The sequence below is a fragment of the Budorcas taxicolor genome, chromosome 2 (genome assembly GCF_023091745.1).
Source record: "Budorcas taxicolor isolate Tak-1 chromosome 2, Takin1.1, whole genome shotgun sequence".
NCBI classification, from domain to species: domain Eukaryota; kingdom Metazoa; phylum Chordata; class Mammalia; order Artiodactyla; family Bovidae; genus Budorcas; species Budorcas taxicolor.
The window spans coordinates 170,808,163-170,830,220 of record NC_068911.1 but is presented as its reverse complement, the minus strand read 5'-3'; the positions used below and the strand labels follow the sequence as shown (position 1 = coordinate 170,830,220).

At 44.6% G+C, this 22,058-nt stretch overlaps 1 protein-coding gene across 2 annotated transcripts in view; it reads left to right on the top strand.

Moving 5' to 3' along the window:
• The window catches only part of ARID1A (AT-rich interaction domain 1A), a 68,500-nt gene that overhangs the window by 15,920 nt on the left and 30,522 nt on the right, over positions 1-22,058 (top strand). For both annotated transcript variants that reach the window (XM_052662238.1, XM_052662230.1), the window contains exons 2-4: positions 8,502-8,714; positions 10,192-10,644; positions 11,848-11,964. In XM_052662238.1, the coding sequence (XP_052518198.1) occupies positions 8,502-8,714; positions 10,192-10,644; positions 11,848-11,964 (783 nt within the window). The remainder of the gene's footprint in view (positions 1-8,501; positions 8,715-10,191; positions 10,645-11,847; positions 11,965-22,058) is intronic.

Below are 22,058 nucleotides of genomic sequence, written 5' to 3'. Positions count from 1 at the left end.
TCCTAATACCTGGAAGGAGAAAGAATATTCCAAGTGGAGATCAGTGAGTACAAAGACTCTGAGGCTGGAGATTGTGCAGCTGGTTTAAAGAACAGTGTCTTGTGTTGTTTTGTTTTACTAACTTATTTCATTCAACCCTGAGGGTGCTACTACTGTCATCTCTATTCTGTTGATGTAGAAGTTGGAGGCAGAGCTCTTAGGACTGACCATGTTTAGCCAGAGCATTTCCTCTCAACATGAATGCTGGTAGGAATTGCCAGGACCTACAGAATCCCACTTTCTCTTTCACAGTCTCCTTTCTTTCCCTCTTAAAGTAGGTAAGTGTGTTTTACATACAGATGTCTTATGTTCCTTCCCAGAGCTTATGTTCTACTCTAGGGTATAGACAGTGAACAAGATAAATACGTAAAGCTTATAGTAACGGTTAGTAATAGGTGCTTAGGTGGACAAGACAGTCAGGGATTGAGTATTAACAATTTGGGGAAATCTTAGCTTTGAGAGTGCTGCTTACTTGGGAATCTGAGTTCCATTCCTGGTTTTGCTCGATTGGCCGGGCACTGCCCTCTTCAGATCGTTGTTTGGCTAAGGAAAACTGAACGTGCATCTGAGTTCTCCAGTTGCTCTGTGCTGGAGATGGAGATTTGGAGGGAGGCCATGGAGCCCAAATGCTTCCAGACTGGCCCTGAGACTCGCCTGAGGAGATTCCTGGCCCCTTCCCAGAGCTGCTGATTCAGAAGCTGGAGGGCAGCTGATGAGGTTAAGGTGTGACCTGGCTAGCACCTGCCCCTCTCGCCCCAGTTGGTCAGAGAGCTGGGATGGAAACCCAGTCGTTCTCTGTCTGGTGTACTCTTTTCACCACGTTGTACTGCTCCCTCACTCTTCAGATTAAAAGGTTGTAAAGAAGGGGATGTTTAATTTTATCAAATGGCATTTCATTCTTGTTTAGTTACTGTCTTGGGGCCTTGCTTGTGTGCCTACATGCTCAGTCGTGTCTGACTCTTTGTGACCCTATGGATTGTAGCCCACCAGGCTCTTCTCTCCGTGGGATTTTCCAGGCGAGGACACTGGAGTGGGTTGCCGTTTCCTCCTCCCGGGGATCTTCCCAACCCAACCCAACCCAGGGATCTAGACGCGTAACTCCTGAGTCTCTTGCATTGGAGGTGGATTCTTTACCACTGAGCCATCAGGGAAGTCTTGTCTTGGGGCCTCACTGTTTTATATATTTTATTTGTATGTTTTAATAGTACCTTTCTCAAGAAGGTGTGTGTCTTTCTTAGAGGTTTTTGTAATTCACTGGAAATTGGGAGAATTTGGTTTGCTAAGTTTGGTCTTTCAAAAAAGTGATCATCATTTTTGGAAGACCACTTTCTCTGTGAAAGGTAGCTAATAAAAGTGCTCGGAATGAGAAGAACTTTATCATTTGTTGGGGAATTTATTACTCTGATGCTCTAGCTGCTTTATTTGAAGGCCCTTTCAGGAACCAGCGAAGAAATAAAGATATATCAGCCACCTGGTTGTGGTTTTTCTGTCATATGCCTGTTTTGGATGGACAGCTGTGAGGTGGTTATTACAGTTGGCTCTCATAATCTGAAGACTCAATGACTTTCCCCCTCTGGTCTCTGTTTTCTGCCTTTAGTGAGGGTGTTGCTTTTAACCCCCTGATCTTCTGGTTTGGAAGGATGGAGCACAGCAGCCTAAATACCTCTGAGCCTGGACAAGCGAAGGCTTCTATCTTGTTCTCTGTCACTTTTGAGACAGTGTGGGTTGGAAGGTCCTGAGTCTGTTGTCTGGTTGCAGCCCCTCCTAGGGGTTCCTTGAGGTTGATGCTTCAGGCGATGTCTTTGAAATGAGCTCTTACTTAAGGCTGCAAAGAGTAATGTTCCCTGATCTTCAGGAATCACTTCCGTAAACAGAATGGGGGTAGGTAGAACTTTTCATTGACTTTGGATTTTTTATTTATATTCAGTGTGAACACGTACAGAACTTTGAAAGAATTTTTTTTTTTGACTGTCTCTTTGGAGTAGTAGTTGTAAACTAGTGGTTGGTAATTCCTCTCACACCACAGGCGTTTGACCAGTTTGTTGAGAACCTGAATGAACTAGAACTAAACTGAAAGAATTTTCAGTCTTTTGTGAAGTAGGAAAATGGGGTGTGATTCTCAGGTTTTGAATGATAGGACATATAGGCTAAGTGGGTTGATTTCCTGGGTCAGGTATGGGTAGATTGGATGAGAGATTTTTATTATCAATTTAGATTCAGGAAATCATCAGTGAATGCCTCTGGTGAGACCAGATAGGAAGTAAAGAATCTCTTACTGCCCTGGGTCACATTATCAGTGGGGAAATGACTGCTTAACTGCAAGGCGAAACGAAAAGGAAGGAATCTCCTTATTGTTGGAGGCAGGATCTGGGATAGAACTAAATAAGCAGGTTTCTGGGCAATTTCTCTGTGATTGGGGTTGGGCCCCTAGACCAGTCTTCAAAGCCTTGAAACGTGCTGGAGGAGTGACAGAAGACTGGATGAGGATACAGATGTCTGTGTGGCTGGGGAGGGGAGCACAAGGAGAATGATTTATGCTGGTCAACACGTGTGTCTCGGGGTGCAAAGGGTGGTTCTGTTTATGGAAGTCTACTCTGCCCTTCCTTAGATCTGAGTGGGGCCACGTGGAGCTTGAGGGGAAGCCGAGAGACCTTAACTTTTTCTACTTGTCCCTGCCTGGAATGCTGCTCAGTAGGGGAGGGTCCCACCCGGGAACTGGATCAACAGCTGCGGCCCTTCCCTATAATCACAGGAAGCTGAGGCCGGGTGCCTTTGTATGGGAGCTCCGCAGCCAGACAATAGTTTGTGCTGGCGGGGCCATGTGGCGCGTCACGTGACCTGGGGCTGTTTTCTGCCGGGGTCCTTACCCATCTGTTCTCTCGGCTCTTTCTGGGTTATCAGGCGCCAGTCCAAGTCCTCCCAGGCAGCCAGCTTCATGGCCAGAGATTACGAGCACTAACCTTCCTGGCAGGGGCGGTATGGCTTCGCGTTTATGCAGATTAGCCATGTGTTTCTCACTTCAAGGCGTTCCACAGGAAAAGCCTTTTCCTGTGTTTGGCTCTCAGTGGGCGGTTCCCAGCTTACTGTACTGGGACTCAGCAAGCAGCAGGCGTGCACGAGAGGGATCACAGTACACTGGCCCCCTCCCATTCCACCTCCAGTGCTACGTCACCACAACACAACCACTCGCGCTCTCTTACTGTTGGTGTCATTCATTCGGTGCCAAGATTGCTTTAAAAAATTCCCTTGGCCCCAGTTCAAACAGGAGTACAGCTGGGATGTGTTAGATTTTAGGCAGTCTGCCCTCAATTTGAGATGAGTTATAAATAGCAGTGCCGACTTCCTTAACTACCGCTCTCTGAGGTAAAATGCAGGTTAATTACTGTGGGAATCAATTAGGGGGTTCTTTCGGTTAAAGAGCCAGGGATGCTTTTTTTTTTATTGTTATTATTAAAAGTCATACAACAAATCTGGCCAGGAATAAATTTGAAAGCACAAGGAGTAAGAAATGATATTCTAGGTTTCTGCTGGCCCCAACTAGTTGGCATTTAGGGTGCAGGGTTGAGTGGCAGTCAAAAGACTTCTGCTTGCTGATGGACGCATTTGTGGCAGCCCTGGGCCCATCCCTCTCTGATCACGTTCTTGCTGGTCCTTGGGTACTAAATCTAGCTCCTTTGGTTTTCTGCCTGGTCACTTCCTTTCTGCATCTTTGGACTGGGACTGAAACCTGGAGCTTTTCTCAGTATAGCTTTTATTTCAAGAAAATTAAGAAGTTTCTCTTTGCTTTTGCCCCTGCCATGTGGTATGGTGTGTTTTGATGAGTTGTATATCACTTGGTAGTTGGGTCCTTGGCCCTGCCCTCTCTACTCCCTTCTGAATCAGTCATGATCACAAGAGAATTTGGAAGTCAAGTGTGTTATATCTCAGCAACCCCTTAGGTTGTTAGGGCTTCCCTTGGTGCAATAAGAAGTTGTAAGGGATTCTGTTAGCCCTCTGATCTGGTGGGGCTTTTAATTCCGTTTGCTTAGAGCAGGGGGACTCTATGCAAGTGGTGAGTCTGTAAGTTGTTTGTTCTGAATATATTCAAAGGGTCCAGCCTGCCAGGCATCCTTTTCCTTTTGATGCCCCTAAACAGCATCTTTTGATGCACTTCATTTGGCAGGCAGTTTGTAACATGTCCAGTGATCTGGAAAGAGATAAATGGTGAATGGAGATGGGGGTTTTCTTATGGCTCTTTTCCTCTGTTTTATTTTTATTTTTATGAATGCAGGAGAGTATATAGCAGGGGGGCCCGACTTCCCTGATCAAGGGGGCAGCATTTTCCTCTCAATTATGTGTCTTTGTGGCAGAGCCTTTGCTTTTGAAGTGTAATCACAGTAATCTACCCCCGTGGTTTCCCATTGAAAGGATTTCCTCTCCGTCTCTCCCAGAGTGGAACCTCTGGCTCTTTGGTATTTCCCATCCTCTGCCTCTTCCTGGGTGCCTGCAGACTGCTGATACTGGTTTTTCTGTCTTGCATGTAGTAGGGATCTTTTTCTGGTCTGCAATTGCTACTTTCCAATAAAACTGATTAGTGAAGATTTAAGGTCCCCTTCTCTGTTAGGAAAGATTGGAAGATGACATTTCATCTATAACTGCAAGTCACAAATCTTTCACAATGGTTTTAAATGTCAGAAGTGTCAATTCAGTCCCTGCCCACCTCCCCTCCTAATATGAGCAGATGTTTAACTTTCACAGGAGACCAGAGTAATCTGATTGAACTGAATACATTTTAGTTTTCTAAGCTGCATATTCTGTTGAAGGGAGGGGGTCAGAAATCTCATGTCCAGGAAAGGGAAATGTCTTCATTTCATTTTTTTTTTAAGAGTAAGAATTTCTTTAACTTGCATTTATTTTTAGTCTGCAAGGAATTTCTTATTGGAAGAATCCTTGAACCCTTTATTAACTAGCCCCTTCATTAGTAGCTGTCCTTAATTGGGAGTGCAGTCTCCCTGATGTGAGAGAGGAAAAAGTAAGTTGCCTTTAGCCTTTTTGTTTTTTAAGCGGCGTGTTTGTGGATGCCTTTGTAGTTTGATGGCCTCTCTGGTTATAGGGTGGCACCCACGATTCTCCTCAGAAATGTGCTCATTCTCTTTGACTGCCTGTTCTCCCCTCCCCTCTGCTTTTTCAGTGCCATCCCCATTTTCTTCTGCCCTCAGAGTCGTAACCTGGTTTAGGGTTTAGCAGTGCCCCTGGTCCTTTGACTCGATGGTTTAATCTAGGCTTTCCACCCATGCTGTCCTCTACCACTTCCTAAAGTAAGACAGCCTGGCACATTGAAATTCCTGAACCCTAGTTCTGCAGATGGGGTCTTGGGGGGGAGCTTTGAAGATAAAATACCTGGTCTCTGACTTCCAAGAACTTAGCCTTGAGAGGTGCAGCCGGTGAGCTGGACAATGAAGTGCTGCAACCTGGGCTTCTGACTGATTTTACAGCAGAACCTTTGGAAACGTGAAAGAGCAAGAGTGTGCTAAAGAATTGGGAAGTGGCTTCATGTTGAACGGTTGAGTTTCTGCTGGTGGAAGCCATTGTGGGCAGGAGGGTGGGGCGGGGTACAGTTGCGTGGAGCTGAACAGCGGAAAGTTTGGCATGAGCCTGAAAAATGTGAAGAACTGGAGCACACTGTGGCGGACTTTAGAGCCAGGCAGAAGCACGATTTATCATTATTGATAATAGCTACTGTTCATTGGGCGTTTTAAGTACCAGGCACTGTGTGAAGTGTGTTATGTGCATTTTAGATAAAGAACTGATGTATTCAGGGTCAGACAGTGGTAGAGTTAGGATTTGAACTCGAGTCTGTCGATCTGCTGTGTTCTTTGCTCTTTCCGTTTGATACTGTACATGACGTAGTCTGTAGGAAGACTGGAGCTGCTGTTGAGCAGGGAGAGGTGCAAATGGTTTGTGAGTGCTGTTCTAGAGCTGTGCAGTCCGATAGGATAGCCACCAGCTACATGTGGTTCTTTGAATTTAATTAAAAGTAAATACAAATAATTCAGTTCCTCAGGCACTCTAGGCATATTTGAAGTACTTAATAGTTATATAACACAGAAAATTTTATTGGGCATGTTTCTCTAAATCACTGGTTCTCAGCTCGTAATATACTTTAGAACTGGCGGTCCAGTGATGAGGACTTGGTGCTTTCACTGATGTGGCCTGGGTCCAATCCCTGGTTAAGGAACTAAGACTAAAGTCACTCAAACTATGCATCTCAGCGTGCATGTGCAGTCCAATGTGCACACACTGGAATCATCCAGGCATCTTAGGGGGCTTGAGAGGAGGGAGCCCAAGGCTTTCTGGACCCACTAAGTTGAAATCTCTAGGGAGAGGCCCAGGCATTTGTGAAGCTTCACAGAAAACTCTGATCTGTAGCCCTGGTTAGTAGCTGCTGCTCTAGAAGCCCCATAGTAACCATGGTAGTGACTGCCCCTTGTGTGTTGAGGAGACCTAGACTGACAGAGATACCCAGAGTGGGCTGGTCTCTGTTCAGCCAATGTAGTTTCTTCGCCTGGGGGCCACATGGAAAGCAGCTGCAGTCTAGGATAAATGAGAATCTCCTTGTCATCTGCAGCATGATGTGGCTATGTAAGCCCCAGAGCTCCTTGTAAGAGAGAATGGTGATATTTTGGCTCCATTGCCAGATGTATCTGGGGAAGATCACATGATATTTATTACTCACTGTTGCAGTTGTTGAATTTGAACTTCCCAAAAGAATGCATGTAGCTCCAAAATTATGATCAAAAATGTTGGAGCTTCTGATACCAAGGCTGGACTGGGCAAAATTGTTCAGTTATGGTTGTTGGAAAGAGCACTTTAATAATACTGATATGTAATAGTGATTTGGGACATGGTTTTACTATGATTCTCATAGTTTCTAAACTATGAGGAGGGTATTCTCATGATTCGTGTTACCTTTAAGGCTGAGATTTGAGAGAGCTTTGCTTCTGCTTTTTCTCTGTTGATATTTAGAGGAATAGTCTCTGTGGCTTTTTAATCTTAGCCATTTTCTTCAAGACAGCTCAACTTCCTCTAACATAAAACACTTAGATGTAGTATGCCACCAAAAAAAAAAAGGGATATGTACAGAGAACCAATTACTTGAGTACCCCCCTCCCCTTATTTTGGAGGGCTTTTGTTTTTAAGGCTAAAGTAATATATTAATTAGAGAGTAATAGAACCAGAAGGGACCCTTGGTATAATCTCGGTCAGTGGTTCTTAAGTGTGGTAGTCCCTGGACCAGCAACATCAGCGTCACCTGAGCACTGTTAGAAATGCATATCCTAGGCCCAGCCCTGAACCTCCAGAATCAGACTCAGGGAGTAGGTTCCAGCAGTGTGCATTTTCACCAGCCTTCCAGGTGATTCTGGAGTATTCTAAAGTTTGAGAGCCTCTCAATTCCTTAATTTGAAGTTACTGATATGCAGGTCCATGGTATTACTATCTGCTCCCCACCCCCAATTTAAGATTCAGCTTTCAAGTTTTATGTCAGGTCCAGGCCTGCCCTGCAGCCAGGGTGTACCTAGTTAAGTGCTTAGAGACACTTCCTCCTCACCTCACCTTCAGTAGATATGGCTGGGTGTCTTGGGGAGGGGAAAATGTGCCAGGGCTCTGTTCTATGCAGCTCCAGTAAGATAGTTAGGTCAGAAAATGAATGAGTTGATTGATCATGTTGCACCGTAAAGAGCTGGAAGTTATGTTTGTAGCCAAATACCTATGAATTGAACTCTCATTATCGGTACCTCTGTATCTTCCTCTTTAAAGAGACATAAGTTCTACCCGCCTTGCCACTCTCAAGGAGGTGAACTTTTCAGTTGAGTTGTACAGGCTTTTAAGTAAACTCATGGTCACAATTCCTTCAACAACGGTAACTTAGCTATGTTACCCATTTGGAAGAAAGTATAAATTTAAGAGCTTGTGCCATAGTACAAATGGGCTACTGCTATGCAAGGAAATAAGATTTCACTATTTAAAGAATAAAAATACCTAGATGCTTATATATTTAAATTCCCAACCACAGTGTTGAAGCATCAGTTTTGGTATTACTGAACAGGATCATGGGAGAGTATAGTGACACCAAGCCCTCCCAACTAAAGCGCCTGTGGTCTTGCTTTCTGTATCACAGAGTCCATGTATTCATTGCTCCACACCTGATCTGTTCCTTCGGTCTCAAGCAGTACCCGAGTTATAAAGTAGAATATAGCTTACAAGATGCTTTCATAAATGGGTGGTGTTTCTCTTTTACATATGACAGAATCCAGTTCTGAAGAAGGTTAAATGACTTGTCCAAGGGTTAGTGGGTATATACCATTACTTTTTCATAGTAACTGTTTTCCTCTATGGCACACAGACTTGTATGCCTAGGTTGTGTTCATATAGGCCAGAAGCCATCAAAGCTTCAGGTTAATGAAATACTCTTTATTTTGTAGCCATCCAGTCCAATGGATCAGATGGGCAAGATGAGACCTCAGCCATATGGCGGGACTAACCCATACTCGCAACAACAGGGACCTCCATCAGGACCGCAGCAAGGACATGGGTACCCAGGGCAGCCATATGGGTCCCAGACCCCACAGCGGTACCCGATGACCATGCAGGGCCGAGCGCAGAGTACCATGGGCGGCCTCTCTTATGCACAGCAGGTAGATGGTGACTCCAATGGCCTTAATCCTTGTTGCTGTCCAAGATCTGGTCTTGAGCTGTAGGATCAGAATGTGTCTTTGGTTTCTAAACCCCTTGAAAGGGACATAGGCCAGCTGACTCAATTTCAGTGTGCTACGTACAAGGCCGAGGCCATCATAGCGTGTATACTTGAAGGAAAACTGCTCCCCGGCCACTGGCTATACATAGCTGTCTTCTGGCTGGCCTGCTTGTATCCACTGAGTGGTTATCTCTGAAGGAGGTAGAAAGAAAGAAAAGGGCAGTAGCTGAACACCAATCCACTGCTATCAAGAAAAACGACTCATACCATCTGTCCTGGGGAGAGAAGTGCAGTCGTGTCCAACTCTTTGCAACCCCATGGACTGTAGCCCCCCAGGCTCCTCTGTCCATGGAATTCTCCAGGCAAGAATACAGAGTGAGTTACCGTTTCCTCTCCAGGGGCTCTTCCTGATCCAGGGATCAAACCCAGGTCTCCTGCATTGCAGGCAGATTCTTTACCATCTGAGCCATCAGGGAAGCCCGAGGAGAAAAGAGGCCTTCAACATATAGCTGTCTGGTTTACAGCAAATAGGTAGAAGGGACTGGGAGCAGCAGGAAAAGGGAAGATTGAACAGTAAAGGTGCTAACGGTGCTATTACAGACGTTAAGATTTTACTCATCTCCTTTTGTCTGACCATCTGCACCATCTTTTTATTGCCATTCATTTTTTGTTTGTTTTGATAGCATTTTCTATAATTTATATATGTGATACTCATATTGAAAATGGTGTGAGGAATAGAATATTAAACCTAACTTTACTTCTAAGACTGTGAAGCAAAGTATGCCCTTAAATATAATTGCCTTCCCCCCACCTCCCCCCCCACTGAGAAATGGAGGAGATTTGGGGTGAATTTTATTGGTCTTTTTTCTTTCCTAGTTGGCCAAATGTATCCCTTGTGCCTAGAATAGTGCCTGGTACAAGTAAGCAAGTAGGCTCTCAGATACTTTATGAATAAAGACAAAGTGAAAAAGAGAACCAGAGTAGTTTAGTCATTGGCATACCATCTAGACTACTAAACCCTAGGTTTTCAGTAGACTGAGCCAGTGACTCTTCACTGTGGCTAGGATACAGATTCCTAGCGCTTATAAAAACCGTCTAGGCCATGATAAAAAAGAGTAGTCTCATTGGTGAAGACAGCTGTTCTTGAACTCTTGTAAGTTGCCCAGATTTTTATTAAACAGTGTAAATTTTCCATGGATGAATGTCATCCATCTGTAAACAAACCAACCTAGTAACCCAGCTTGGCTGACCCTCCTGGCTCAGTTTAACAGGGTTGGTAGAAAAACCCTGGGCCTTCCAAGTGTGAGGCTTGGCTTGCCTGCTTTCAGTACCCATCTTCAGGGCATAGCTTCTGAGAGAATACCTCACGTTTCTTCATTCAGAAGTGTCAGTGCTAAAAGTATCCTTTCCTTTTACAGATTCCTCCTTATGGACAGCAAGGCCCCAGCGGGTATGGTCAGCAGGGCCAGACTCCATATTACAACCAGCAAAGTCCTCACCCCCAGCAACAGCAGCCACCCTACTCCCAGCAGCCACCATCCCAGACCCCCCATGCCCAACCTTCGTATCAGCAGCAGCCTCAGTCTCAGCCACCGCAGCTCCAGTCCTCTCAGCCTCCGTACTCCCAGCAGCCGTCCCAGCCTCCCCATCAGCCGTCCCCGACTCCATACCCCTCCCAGCAGTCCAGCACCCAGCAGCACCCCCAGAGCCAGCCCCCCTACTCACAGCCGCAGGCACAGTCTCCTTACCAGCAGCAGCAACCTCAGCAGCCAGCATCCTCGACGCTTTCCCAGCAGGCTGCGTATCCTCAGCCCCAGTCTCAGCAGTCACAGCAAACTGCCTACTCCCAGCAGCGCTTCCCTCCACCACAGGTAAGATGCGCCCTCCCTCCACATGACCGCAGACTTTGGGGGTTGGTGTCACAAGAACTTTGCCACACGAATTGGTTCTGTAACTGAACTAGCTGCATAAAAACTTGTAGCTCCTTTTACTAATAGGGCAGTGGAAAGTTGCATAGACAGACAGGAAGAAAAGATAATGGACTAGTTTTTTTTTTTTTTTAACTGAGCATTCAGAACTTGAGCATCCAAGTGAGTTTGGTCTTTTTTAAAACAGTCACTTTGGGAGACTGTACTGTACTTCCATGCAATTGCCATTCTGTTCTGCTACTGCTCAAAATATTTTGGACCCCTTCATTTGAAATTGCTATCAGGGCTGATATAACATTCTTTAGAATATTCTTGGTGGTGAAAGTCAAAGTTGCTCAGTCGTGTCCAACTCTTTGCTATCCCATGGACTGTAGCCTGCCAGGCTCCTCTGTCCATGGAATTCTCCAGGCAAGAAAACGGGAATGGGTAGCCATTCCCTTCTCCAGGAGATCTTCCCAACCCAGGGATTGAACCTAGGTCTCCTGGCACATTGCAGGCAGATTCTTTACCAACTAAGCCACCAGGGAAGCCCATTCTCAGTTGTAGCAAATACTTTTTTTTTTTTTTTTGAGGATGGATTTTGGGAAATAGCTAAAATTCATTTGTAGCCACGTCTATGAACAAGTTAGGTGATAAAGCCTGAAAATAACAATTTGGGCTTTATTCTCTAAAGAACGAAAAGAGGAGAAATGACTGGATGATGACAAGTCCACTAGAGAGTGTGCGTTGGTGGCATTGTTGGAGTCTCATCCCAGGCCAGTGCCTTTAAAGGAAGCAGTACTCACCTTAATGCAGAGGTTCTAGTATGAGTTTTTCGTTGGTGTTTTGAAATCAGTTGGTCTCTTTCCTTGATAGATACCATTTGTAGTTAGCTAGATTTGAGCCTTCGTTCCCAAAGAACAGTTTTCTGTTGGTGATGATAAATGGTCAGTAGTGCCATCAGAGAGTCTTATGTCCACTGTTGACATTCTTAAGAGCCGCAGTTTGTATTTTTCTGCCTTTGAATAGTATTGTGTGTGAGTGGTCAGTCTCTCAAACCCAGTTTCCCCCTGTGTGATAGAGTCCCATAGCCCTTTTCACCATGAAGCACGCTGGCCTGGTTTATCAGTAACCAGGCTCTCACAGCTTTTGTTTCTCTTGTTTTAGGAGTTATCTCAAGATTCATTTGGGTCTCAGGCATCCTCAGCCCCCTCAATGACCTCCAGTAAGGGAGGGCAAGAAGATATGAACCTGAGTCTTCAGTCAAGACCTTCCAGCTTGCCTGTGAGTATTTCTGCCACACTCTGAAAGCTGATGGGGGCAGAGAGAAAAGCAGAGGAAGACCAGTTTCTGATTGGATGTTTTGGTGGTATTGAGCTAAATGAATGATGAACTATTCCTTAAATTCAAGCTCAGAATTCTGAATAGGCATTTGTGGACCGACTTTATAGAATGTCTGTTTTGGTTGCCTGCCCAGGGAAGAATATATTTGTGATCTCTGTTCAGAGATCCAAACATTGTTTAAATGGGTTTTTTTTTTGTTGTTTGTTTTAAATCTTGGGCTCTTAGGCACAGATGCAGCTGAGGGACAGAGAAGATGGAAATGATAGAAGCACTGTCTGCTCTCCATCAAAGCTGAGAAAAAGCTCAGTGTTTTTTGCTTTTTTCTATATCTTTTGAAAGCTAAATTTTTAGGTATTTGTCTTAACTTTTAGCTAGGAGGTAGAATCTGGAGTGTGTTCAGCATGGATTGTCACGTTTGAGCATGGAGGAGTAAAAGCAGGTTTTCTAGTTGTTTTATGTGAATAGGTGCTTGTGTCTAGTAGAGTTTTTGGTGCCAGATGCTTGATGCAGTGTTTATAGAATGGATGGACAGTATCCTGAAAAAGACAGTATGGTCTGCTGATGAAGAGCTTGGGCTCTAGAGCCCTGCATCTGCATTTTGATTCTGCCACTAACTGTAGCCTTGAGCAAGTCACTTAGTCTGTCCATGCCTTAGCTTTTGCATCTGTAAAATGAAACTAAAAGTACCCGCTTCAGAGAGGTTAATATTAAGTTAGTATAAAGAGAATGTTGGTGCTTGTAGGCCCTCCGTAAACATCGGCTCTAATGACCATCATCTTCAAGGAACTATACTCGATACTCAAAGGCAGGTAACACCAACTATTTAATAGTAGGCTGGTCCTGGGAGCATTTACCCTTGGTCTTAGCTCTGTCACTACATGTCAGCAAGTCCCGCAGGCTGGGCACAGGAATAAAATGGACTGTCCTGAGAAGATTGTAGGTAGCAAACCTTTCCTTACAAATCTGGCTTCAGTTAGGAAATGGAAATTCAGCCGCAGGTAAGAATAAGATTCTTTTGAAATTTTTATTCTACTTGGATTTGAAGCTTGTCTCTTCCGTTATTCTGACTTGTAAGAAAATGGTTTACTGGATCTTTAAGGTAGGAGATGGGAACTCACTTTATCATGAAGGCCCTATGGCTTCCCCTGAAGATCTCTAAGACATAACCTTAGTAGGACAAGGTCTGTGGAGTCCCTCAGCACCTGTAATTCAGGCATCCCAGGCCAGGATGAATCACCATTGTCAGCTAGGCCTTCTGAGACTGTTGACTATTACAGCTGAGGGGTTGGGGGAGGAAATGTCTGAATAAGGCAATCACTCTTGTTCCCTTCTCATTAACGTCTGTTACAATCCTGTTCTGCATCCTGAGCTTCACTGGAATGTGCTTTTTAACCTGATTCAGTCAGAACTGTGCAACCACTCCCTCATCACCTATCATCTGTGGCTAAATCCGGGTGAGGTACTACTGTAGCAGGAACCCAAATCGGTAGATTTCTGCCCATGCTGTAAGCTGTGCCTCATCAGAAAGTTTCTGCTTGTTTCTGGTGACATTTTAGTTGAACTACATTTGGTAGTTTTTAGTCCTGAGACACCTAGCATACAAACACGTTGTCTGTTAAGGCTTGAGAGCCTTATGCGGTTGAATCCAAGAGCTTGATTGGACCTACTGAAGTGAAGACACCAGTAGCCCGTAGCCTCTTGGACCCAGGAGAGAGCTGTTCCTGGGTATCCCATCACAAGGAGCATTCCCAGGTTCAGGCTTTTGCCCTGGGTTCATCCAAACAGGTCATTTGTTCTGTAGTAGTAGAAGCTCCATGTGGGAGGCGAACTGGCCGGGTTATTGGCATCTTGTTTGTTGAATTGCTTTTTATCCCTCTGCTACTTAGACAAAGAAACAAAAGGTGGTTTATTCTTTGAAATTTATGCTGGTTTGATGCCAGATTTGCCTAGCCAGGCTGGGGAAATAGTCACATCTGAAGAAAGGAGAAGGCAGGATTCCCTGCAAGGAGCCCGCTCCTTTCTTAAGCAGCTATGTTAAGGGAGCCCTAGGTTCACCAGTGTATCCCTCCACTCAGCACGTGTTTGTGTTTGGCTCCAGAGCAGATGCTCTGCTGACTGGAGGGCAGCCCCTTCAGTTTTTCACATCCCACTTTCCACTCAGGCACCCTTCCAGCTTAGCCCTAAAGGCATTATGATTGTGACTCTTGATTTAAAGACTCAGTATGGTTTCTGATCCTAATTATTACAAAAATTAGATTTTGAGGGAGTTTTGCTCAGCTATTAATGCCAAACCATTTAGTTACTGTTATCCTGATTATGTTATTTCTCTATTTAAAACCTCTCAATTATTTTTGATTAATTTAAGAATAAAATCCAAAATCCTTAATATTACCAAGGCTATCCCTACCTCCTCACCTCTTTCTGATTTAGTAAGAATTTGCATTTCTAGCACATTCTTGCTGCTGCTAGACCAAGAACATGGCACTCTGAGAACCTTTGTGTGTGTGCTTAGTCACTCAGTGGTGTCCGACACTTTGTGACCCCCATGGACTGTAGCCCCTCAGGCTCCTCTGTCTGTGGGGATTCTCCAAGCAAGAATACTGGAGTGGGTTTCCTTGCCCTCCTCCAAGGGATCTTCCCAACCCAAGGATCGAACCCAGGTCTCCCGCATTACAGGCGGATTCTTTACTGTCTGAGCCACCAGGGAAGCCCCTGAGAACCTCTGCTTCATCCTTTTTTTTTTTTTTGCTTTCTGCCTTCTCTCAGTTTCTGTAGGGCCCCATGCGTTTTCTGCTTCCAGCTCTTGCGCACAGTCTTCCCTTTGCCTAAGGTGCTTTTCCTTCTGACTTTCTCTGTTTATATTTCAGACTGTATCTTTAGAATCATTTCCTCAGAAAACCCCTTAAGCTTCAAAATTCAGTTTAAATAATTTCCATGTTGCCTTCACTGACTAAAGGCAGTTTTTATTTTTACTTTTTTAAAAGCCTGCAATATTTAAGATATATGAAAAGGTATAAAGAATAATTAGGTGCCTGAGCCAAACCTTGCTGCCACAGGTAAAAGCACCTTATATAATCCATTGGGATCACTTCCCCATCCTTGTGCCCAGAGAAGCGTTATGCTGGATCTGAGGGGTTTTTGCTCCATGTTGCTAGAGCATTTTGCTAATACCTCTGGGTTGTTGGGTCTTTCCCACTAGATAGAAAGCTCCTGGAGGGCAGACATTGTCTTACTGACCTCTGTACGCCAAACCGTGTCTCATTATACCCAAGACCAGTAGTTCTCTACCTTCCCTGCATGTTAGAATTACCTGGGGGAGCAAATGATTTTTAAAACCAATGGCCAGGGTTCACAGAATTCTGATTTGTTTGGTACAGGGTAAGGCTTGGGCTTTGGCATGCTAGAATCTATGCTGGGTGATTCTGGTTTACAGCCCTGGTAGAGATCCTCTCTAGTCCAAACTGTGTCAGGTTCCTTTACTACAATAGACTGTCTTAGCACCCATGCTTCTTGTCAGTGCTCATCTCAAGGATAATTTCTGTTACTTACTTCAAGCTCACTGAGGGTCAGACTTGCTCTGTCTTGCTCATTGCTATCATAGTGCTCGCCATATAATAGGTTCCAACTCATCGAATAGGTACACCTGAGCAGATTCATTGCTCATCCAAAAAGCGTATGGCTGACAGGGAACAACTTGACCATATTACCAAATTGTTGTTTTCCCTACTAGTGCAAGACAGTTATTACAGACTGTTATGGGACCGCCCAAACTTCATTTTAGAGGATGAATTAATTTATTTGTGCTTCCTGACAGTGGTCTAGGAAGAAGTGGGGTTAGGATTTGTTGTTATCTTGTAAAATAGTCTCACATCACCTTATGTTAAGAAGGTTCTTGGGACCTCCCTGCTGTAGCCCAGGGGTCTAGAATCCACACTTCCATTGCAGGGGGCACAGGTTCAGTCGCTGGTCAGGGAAACTAAGATCCCACATGCCACACAGTGTGGCTCCCCCACCCCCACCCCACCCCCAAAAAAAGTTCTTGTAAGGGGTAGGTGAGCAAATCTCATGGTGTTACATTAAGTCTTTAGTTTTCTTTATTTGGGGGTGAAATCTGTAAGGGACTTATCTGAAAATTGGTTTCTGACTTTTGATTATAGTCATTTCTGAGAATGACTTGGAATAGTTGCATCTTGAAAAGCTTCTATTTAAGTGACTCATTCAAGTGTATGTGGTTTCCTTAAGAGTAATGATGGCTTCCCGGGTTTTTCTTACTGAGGCACATTTGTAAATTTACATGTTAGTCTTGCAAGTGTACCTGGAATAGAGTTTCCATTCAGTGGTGCAAAATGGATATAGGATTAAAAGCTTTGATCTGGGGACGTTAGCTATATCACTGCTTCTCAAACTTAAGCATGCTTTAGGAATCATCTGGAGATTAATTAAAACACAGATTACTGACATCCACCCAGAGAGATTCTGATTCAGTAGTTGTGGGGTAGAACCCAAGAATTTGCATTTCTAACAAGCTCTCGGGTGGTGCTGTAGTTCTTAAGACCATACTTGAATGAATAGCAGTGAGCTTTGGTAGTCCTTTGAAAAGGGAAGAAAAAACTACTGGACTGGGAAGCCACAATGGCAACTTGAGTAATAGTGGTGACTTACGCTGTAGTTTGACTCTTGATGATCTGGAGGGAAGACTGGGTTGAAAATGGGTGAAGGAAGAGAGATCTGGGAGAGATAAACCCAGTTTATTCCTGGGTTAAGGCACCTCTTGTGTTGCCAGTTCCACCCTGGGAACTCTTCGCTCTCTGGCACTCATCACTGGATCCCTTGTCCTTCCTCATTGCCTTTCTGTCGGGCTCCCATTATCTCTTACCCGGTGTTTGTTTGCTACAGAGTCCTGAGCTGTTTCTTTTCCTTCCGAGTCCATCCTCAACATAATCACCAAGGGTGATCATCTTTAAAAAATCAAGCTTCACAAGTTACACTACCTCTGACTACTTGAATCCTATAGGTCTAAGCCCAAGTGTGACATACAGATTCCTTTGTGATCTGGAGGATTGAGGATATTTCAGAAAGAAAAGTAGGTAAACTCCCTGTCTCTGGAGTTAATTCTGGCACCCCATTTGCTCTGATTGTTGTATAGAAGGCCTAGACGCATCAGGGAAGGGTTGAACTCCGATGGCTTCTGAGGTAACCTGAACTCTTAGGTGGGTGATTCTGACTATGATATGTTGTAACCCTCAGGGATCCTCCTCCATTTCATTGGTAAAGTAGATAGAAGAATGTGTGCCTGAATGTTACAGTGAGTGCTGTCAGGGTTTGGGGAAGTCAGTGATCCTTTTATGTCTAAAGAGTAGAATGGGAGGGAGATTTAAGAGGGAGGGGACATATGTACACCTGTGGTTAATTCATGTTGATGTATGAAAGAAACCAATATTGTACAGTAATCATCAATCAATTTAAAATAAGCATAAAAAAATAAAGTCATAGAGGGGAGACATCATGCTGCTGCTGCTGCTGCTAAGTCGATTCAGTCGTGTCTGATTCTGTGTGACCTCATAGACGGCAGCCCACCAGGCTCCCCCTTCCCTGGGATTCTCCAGGGAAGGACACTGGAGTGGGTTGCCATTTCTTTCTCCAATGCATGAAAGTGAAAAGTGAAAGTGAAGTTGCTCAGTCGTGTTACTGCAGCCTACCAGGCTCCTCCGTCCATGGGACTTTCCAGGCAAGAGTACTGGAGTGGAGTGCCATTGCCTTCTCCAGAGACATCATGGCAGAGGTTTAATTAGAATGAACTAGATACGGATGTCTTGGGTGGGGTGGAAAGGAAAAGTGCTGGGCGGAGGCTCTGTGGGGGTGGGGTGCAGTGTGGATGACTTCTGGGGGGCTGGTCAGGATCAAGCTTCCTGAGGTGGGCAGGAACAGGAAGAAAAGCTAGATCACAGGGGCTGGAGCCCTGGTATGATAAGTAAGCCACTTGGATCTGATCTCATAGGCCTGCAGATACTTAATTAGGGCAATAACATGATGAAGTTAATGTTTTAACAAAAATGATCCACTGGTATGTAGTATGGTTTGGAAAGGGCGTAGTCTGCAAGCAAGGGGATGAGTTAAACTATTGAAATAATTCTAGCGTTCAGTGGAGTTCTACTCCTCAGGCTTATTTACATAGCTACCTTGTCTTAGTTGTGAGGTGCTCAGGAAAGAATCTATAGAACTGGGAATAAGTGGATTCTACTGGCTGGAAAATGTAACAATCTTGATGTCCCAGGTTTGGGGAGGGTGGGGCTCTCATTGACAGAAATAGAAGGTTAATAGGGAAACTCACCTTTGAGGAGAAGTTAAGTTCCATACAGTGAGATGTCTAAAAACGCATGCTTCATTACTAGTTGGAATTTAGGAGGCTGAAACTCGGGTAAGAGCTGAGTCTGGATAGAGTTTGAGAGCTGTCTGCATAGTGGTTAATAGTTAAACCTCCCAGGTCATGCAGCATGGAGTGAGGAGTCAGATGGCACGCTGGACTGTGCTTGGGGTCACTGAATAGAAGTGCCCAGCACATAACTGGAAAGGTTGGAGGGGGCCCAGGGTTGTGTCATATTTCTGGAAGCCAAGGAAAGGGACAAAGATGGTCTGCATCTAATGTATTTTCAAGGAATGTAAAGTTGAATTTGTCATGAAGCGGTTTATTGGGACCCTTCTAAAGGTAGGGAGAGGCCCTGATTTCTGAGGCTGGAGGGAAGGAAATGAGTAAGGGAAGGGTGTAAAGGTGAAGAGGACTCTTGAAAGGCATGTTAGGAGGAGTCGGCTGAATTGGCCCAAATTCCTCAGCTTCATTTCAAGATCCTTATGTGTATAAAGCAGATAGGGTACAAAGTGAAGTTGCTGCTGGAGTGTACAGTTCAGTCACTCAGTCATGACTGACTCTTTGAGACTCCATAGACTGTAGCACGCCGGGCTTCCCTGTCCATCACCAACTCCCGGAGCTTGCTCAAACTCATCTCCATTGGGTCAGTGATGCCATCCAACCATCTCATCCTCTGTCATCCCCTTCTCCTCTTGCCTTCAGTATTTCCCAGTATCAGGGTCTTTTCCAGTGAGTCATTTCTTCGCATCAGGTGGCCAAAGGATTGGAGCTTTAGCTACAGCATCTGTCCTTCCAATGAATATTCAGGACTGATTTCCTTTAGGATGGACTGGTTTGATCTCCTCGCAGTCCAAGGGACTCTCAAGAGTCTTCTCCAACACCACATCAAGAGCCTCTTGATGAAAGTGAAAGAGGAGAGTGAAATTGCTGGCTTAAAACTCAACATTCAGAAAACTAAGATCATGCCATCCGGTCCCATCACTTCATGGCAAATAGATGGGGAAACAATGGAAGCAGTGAGAGACTTCATTTTCTTGGGCTCCAAAACCACTGCAGATGGTGACTGCAGCCATGAAATTAAAAGACACTTGCTCCTTGGAAGAAAAGCTATGACAAACTTAGCATAATAAAAAGCAGAGATATTACTTCACTGACAAAGGTCCATATAGTCAAAGCTATGGTTTTTCCAGTAGTCATGTATGGATGTGAAAGTTGGACCATAAAGAAAGCTGAGTGCTCAAGAATTGATCCTTTTGAGCTGTGGTGTTGGAGAAGATTCTTCAGAGTCCCTTGGACAGCCAGAGTGTTAGGAAGATATAAACAGGCACATCCTCCAGGAGTTAACAAGAGAAGGGAATCAAGGGCACTGGGTTAGCTTAAAAGGGACACTATATCCTTGACTGAAAAAGCCTTAGAGGCTGCTATTGAAGATCTAGACCATACTTGCTTGCTCTGGTTGGACAGGAGTGAAAGTTGTTGATGCCAGGAGTGAAGTAAATAGAAATAGGATTTTTAATACCTGTTAAATTATCGAAAGGTATTCTTTTATAGCTTGAGTTTCCAAGCCCTCCTTTACATTTCTACTTAACAACAGGGTACCTATTCACACTCAAGCTTTACTACTGTGATGTTCTCAAATCTTGAGAGCTTGGGTTATAATGATCTGGAATGAGAAAATGGAAAGGAACTCTTACAGAATCTGAATCTGAAAGGGCAGGTGTGAGGCCAGGAAAAGATCTTCAGCCATAGTGAATCCTCCTGGAAGGGCAGGAATTGAAATGTACCAAGTTTAATAATCACTTCTATTTTACATAGGAAACTAAAGGTTGGAGTTAGAATTTGAATTCAGTTTTCTCTGATATTTCAGATGAAATATTTCCTTTAGCATCCCGCCCAGCAGAGGAAAGGCATGGACAGTCCGATTCTCTTTTAATATTTAGCCAAGTCTCAACCCTTTGTCATTTATCATTTGCTAGATTTGTCCTAAAAGGAGGAGTGTAAATGGACATCCATTTCCCTTTCTTCCCCCAGACCTCCTTGTGATGGAAGCATAGATGAGTTGTGAACTGAAGGGGCAGGGAAGACGTGGAAGAGGGAAGGTGGTTAAATCTATAGGTCAGGCCTGCTGAAGGAGCTCACCAAGCAGGGCATCAGCTCCAACAATGAAGAGTTGACGAGAATGGTTCTTTGGTTCCCTTGTGTTGTATGGGAGCAAGCCCTGTTCTGTGCCTTTTTTCTTAAACAGAGTTCTGATTAATGGTGAAACTTGAATCAGTCAGATCCTTGTCGCTGAGGAAAATGCGGTCCATTATCAAGCAGCACGGACATTACCTGGGGGCTTGTGAGAAATGCAGATTCTTGGGCCCTACACCAGCTTTATTGAATCCAACACTATTAACAAGGTCTTCAGGTGATTCATGTGTCTTATGGTTCTGGAGCAAGGAAGAGTTAGACCCTGAAAGCTGAGTAAAATTTGCAAGTGAAATATCTTGCCAGAAACTCTGTGTGTGTGTGTGTGTGTGTGTGTGTGTGTGCGCACCCACATGCAAGCGTGCAGTAAACTAGTTGTTTTGTGTGTGCTCTGGAAGCCCTGGCTCCCTGTACCTACAGCCCAGAACCTATTGTGGGGCCATCCACCACTCCCAGCATGCCTCTGCAGCCTCATCTCTGGCCACTCAGGGGTGCCTTTAAGCTCCTCACAACTCCTGGTCCTCACAAAGCCATTGTCCTTTGACTTAAGGTGTGTGTGTCATCTCTATTACTCCTCCCCTACCACCTTTTTTTCTTTTTCTTTTTTTAAATGTCCAGCAAAGTTCTACTTTGGCTTCAAAACCTATCTGTGAAATACCTTCTCTGGGACTTCTTCCCATTTTCTTCATGTTGCTGTAGCATTATGCTGGTACTTCTGCTTGAGCATTCAGACCTGTGTCTAATACCTGTGTTAGGCAAATCTTAGTAAACCTTTGTTGACTAGCCTGTAGGTTCTTACTACCTGCCTGAGCTTGGGGACCTGCTTGTCATTGTCTAGGTTTATTGGTGAGGGGTAGGAGAGGTGACAGAAATTCGCTAAAAGCTTAATAAACTGGAATGTTTGAAGGATTTAAGTTTTACACTATTGTTCCCTTTTGTTACATTTTGTGGTAAAAGGCAGGACCAACAGTTTTTGCCTAGGTTTTTGATGATTTATTTTTTTAAGGGATAACAGAAATGTCACTAGCAATTTTGGTACCCAGAGAAGCTGAGCCATTCTGAGGTCGGTGACCTGTTTTCTTTATATCTGACTGTGTATCTGTGCTCTGTCCCCTTGAATTGTAACCCAGGTGCTCTTACAAAGTCTCAAGGAAATCCCCACGCCCTCTGTCACATCTGCCCAGAGTGCTCAGAGCAGCACGCACCCTGTGCAGGTAGCCATCCTTTCTCTAAGCGCCTGTGCCCCGGCAGGACCAGCCAGTCTGCTTCTCCATCTTAGTCACGCTGCTTCGGCCCCGATGCTGCCTGGTGCCTGCTGGAGCCGGCGCTGCTTGCAAGCAGATTACTGTATGCTTGTTCCTGGGCCCGTTTCCTGTTTCTATTCTAGTTGCTGGTGGCTCAGCTCTGCTTCCTGCCTGTGTGTCTCACACAGATTCCTCTTGCTGGGACCTTTTGTTTTCTTCAGAAAACTTCATTC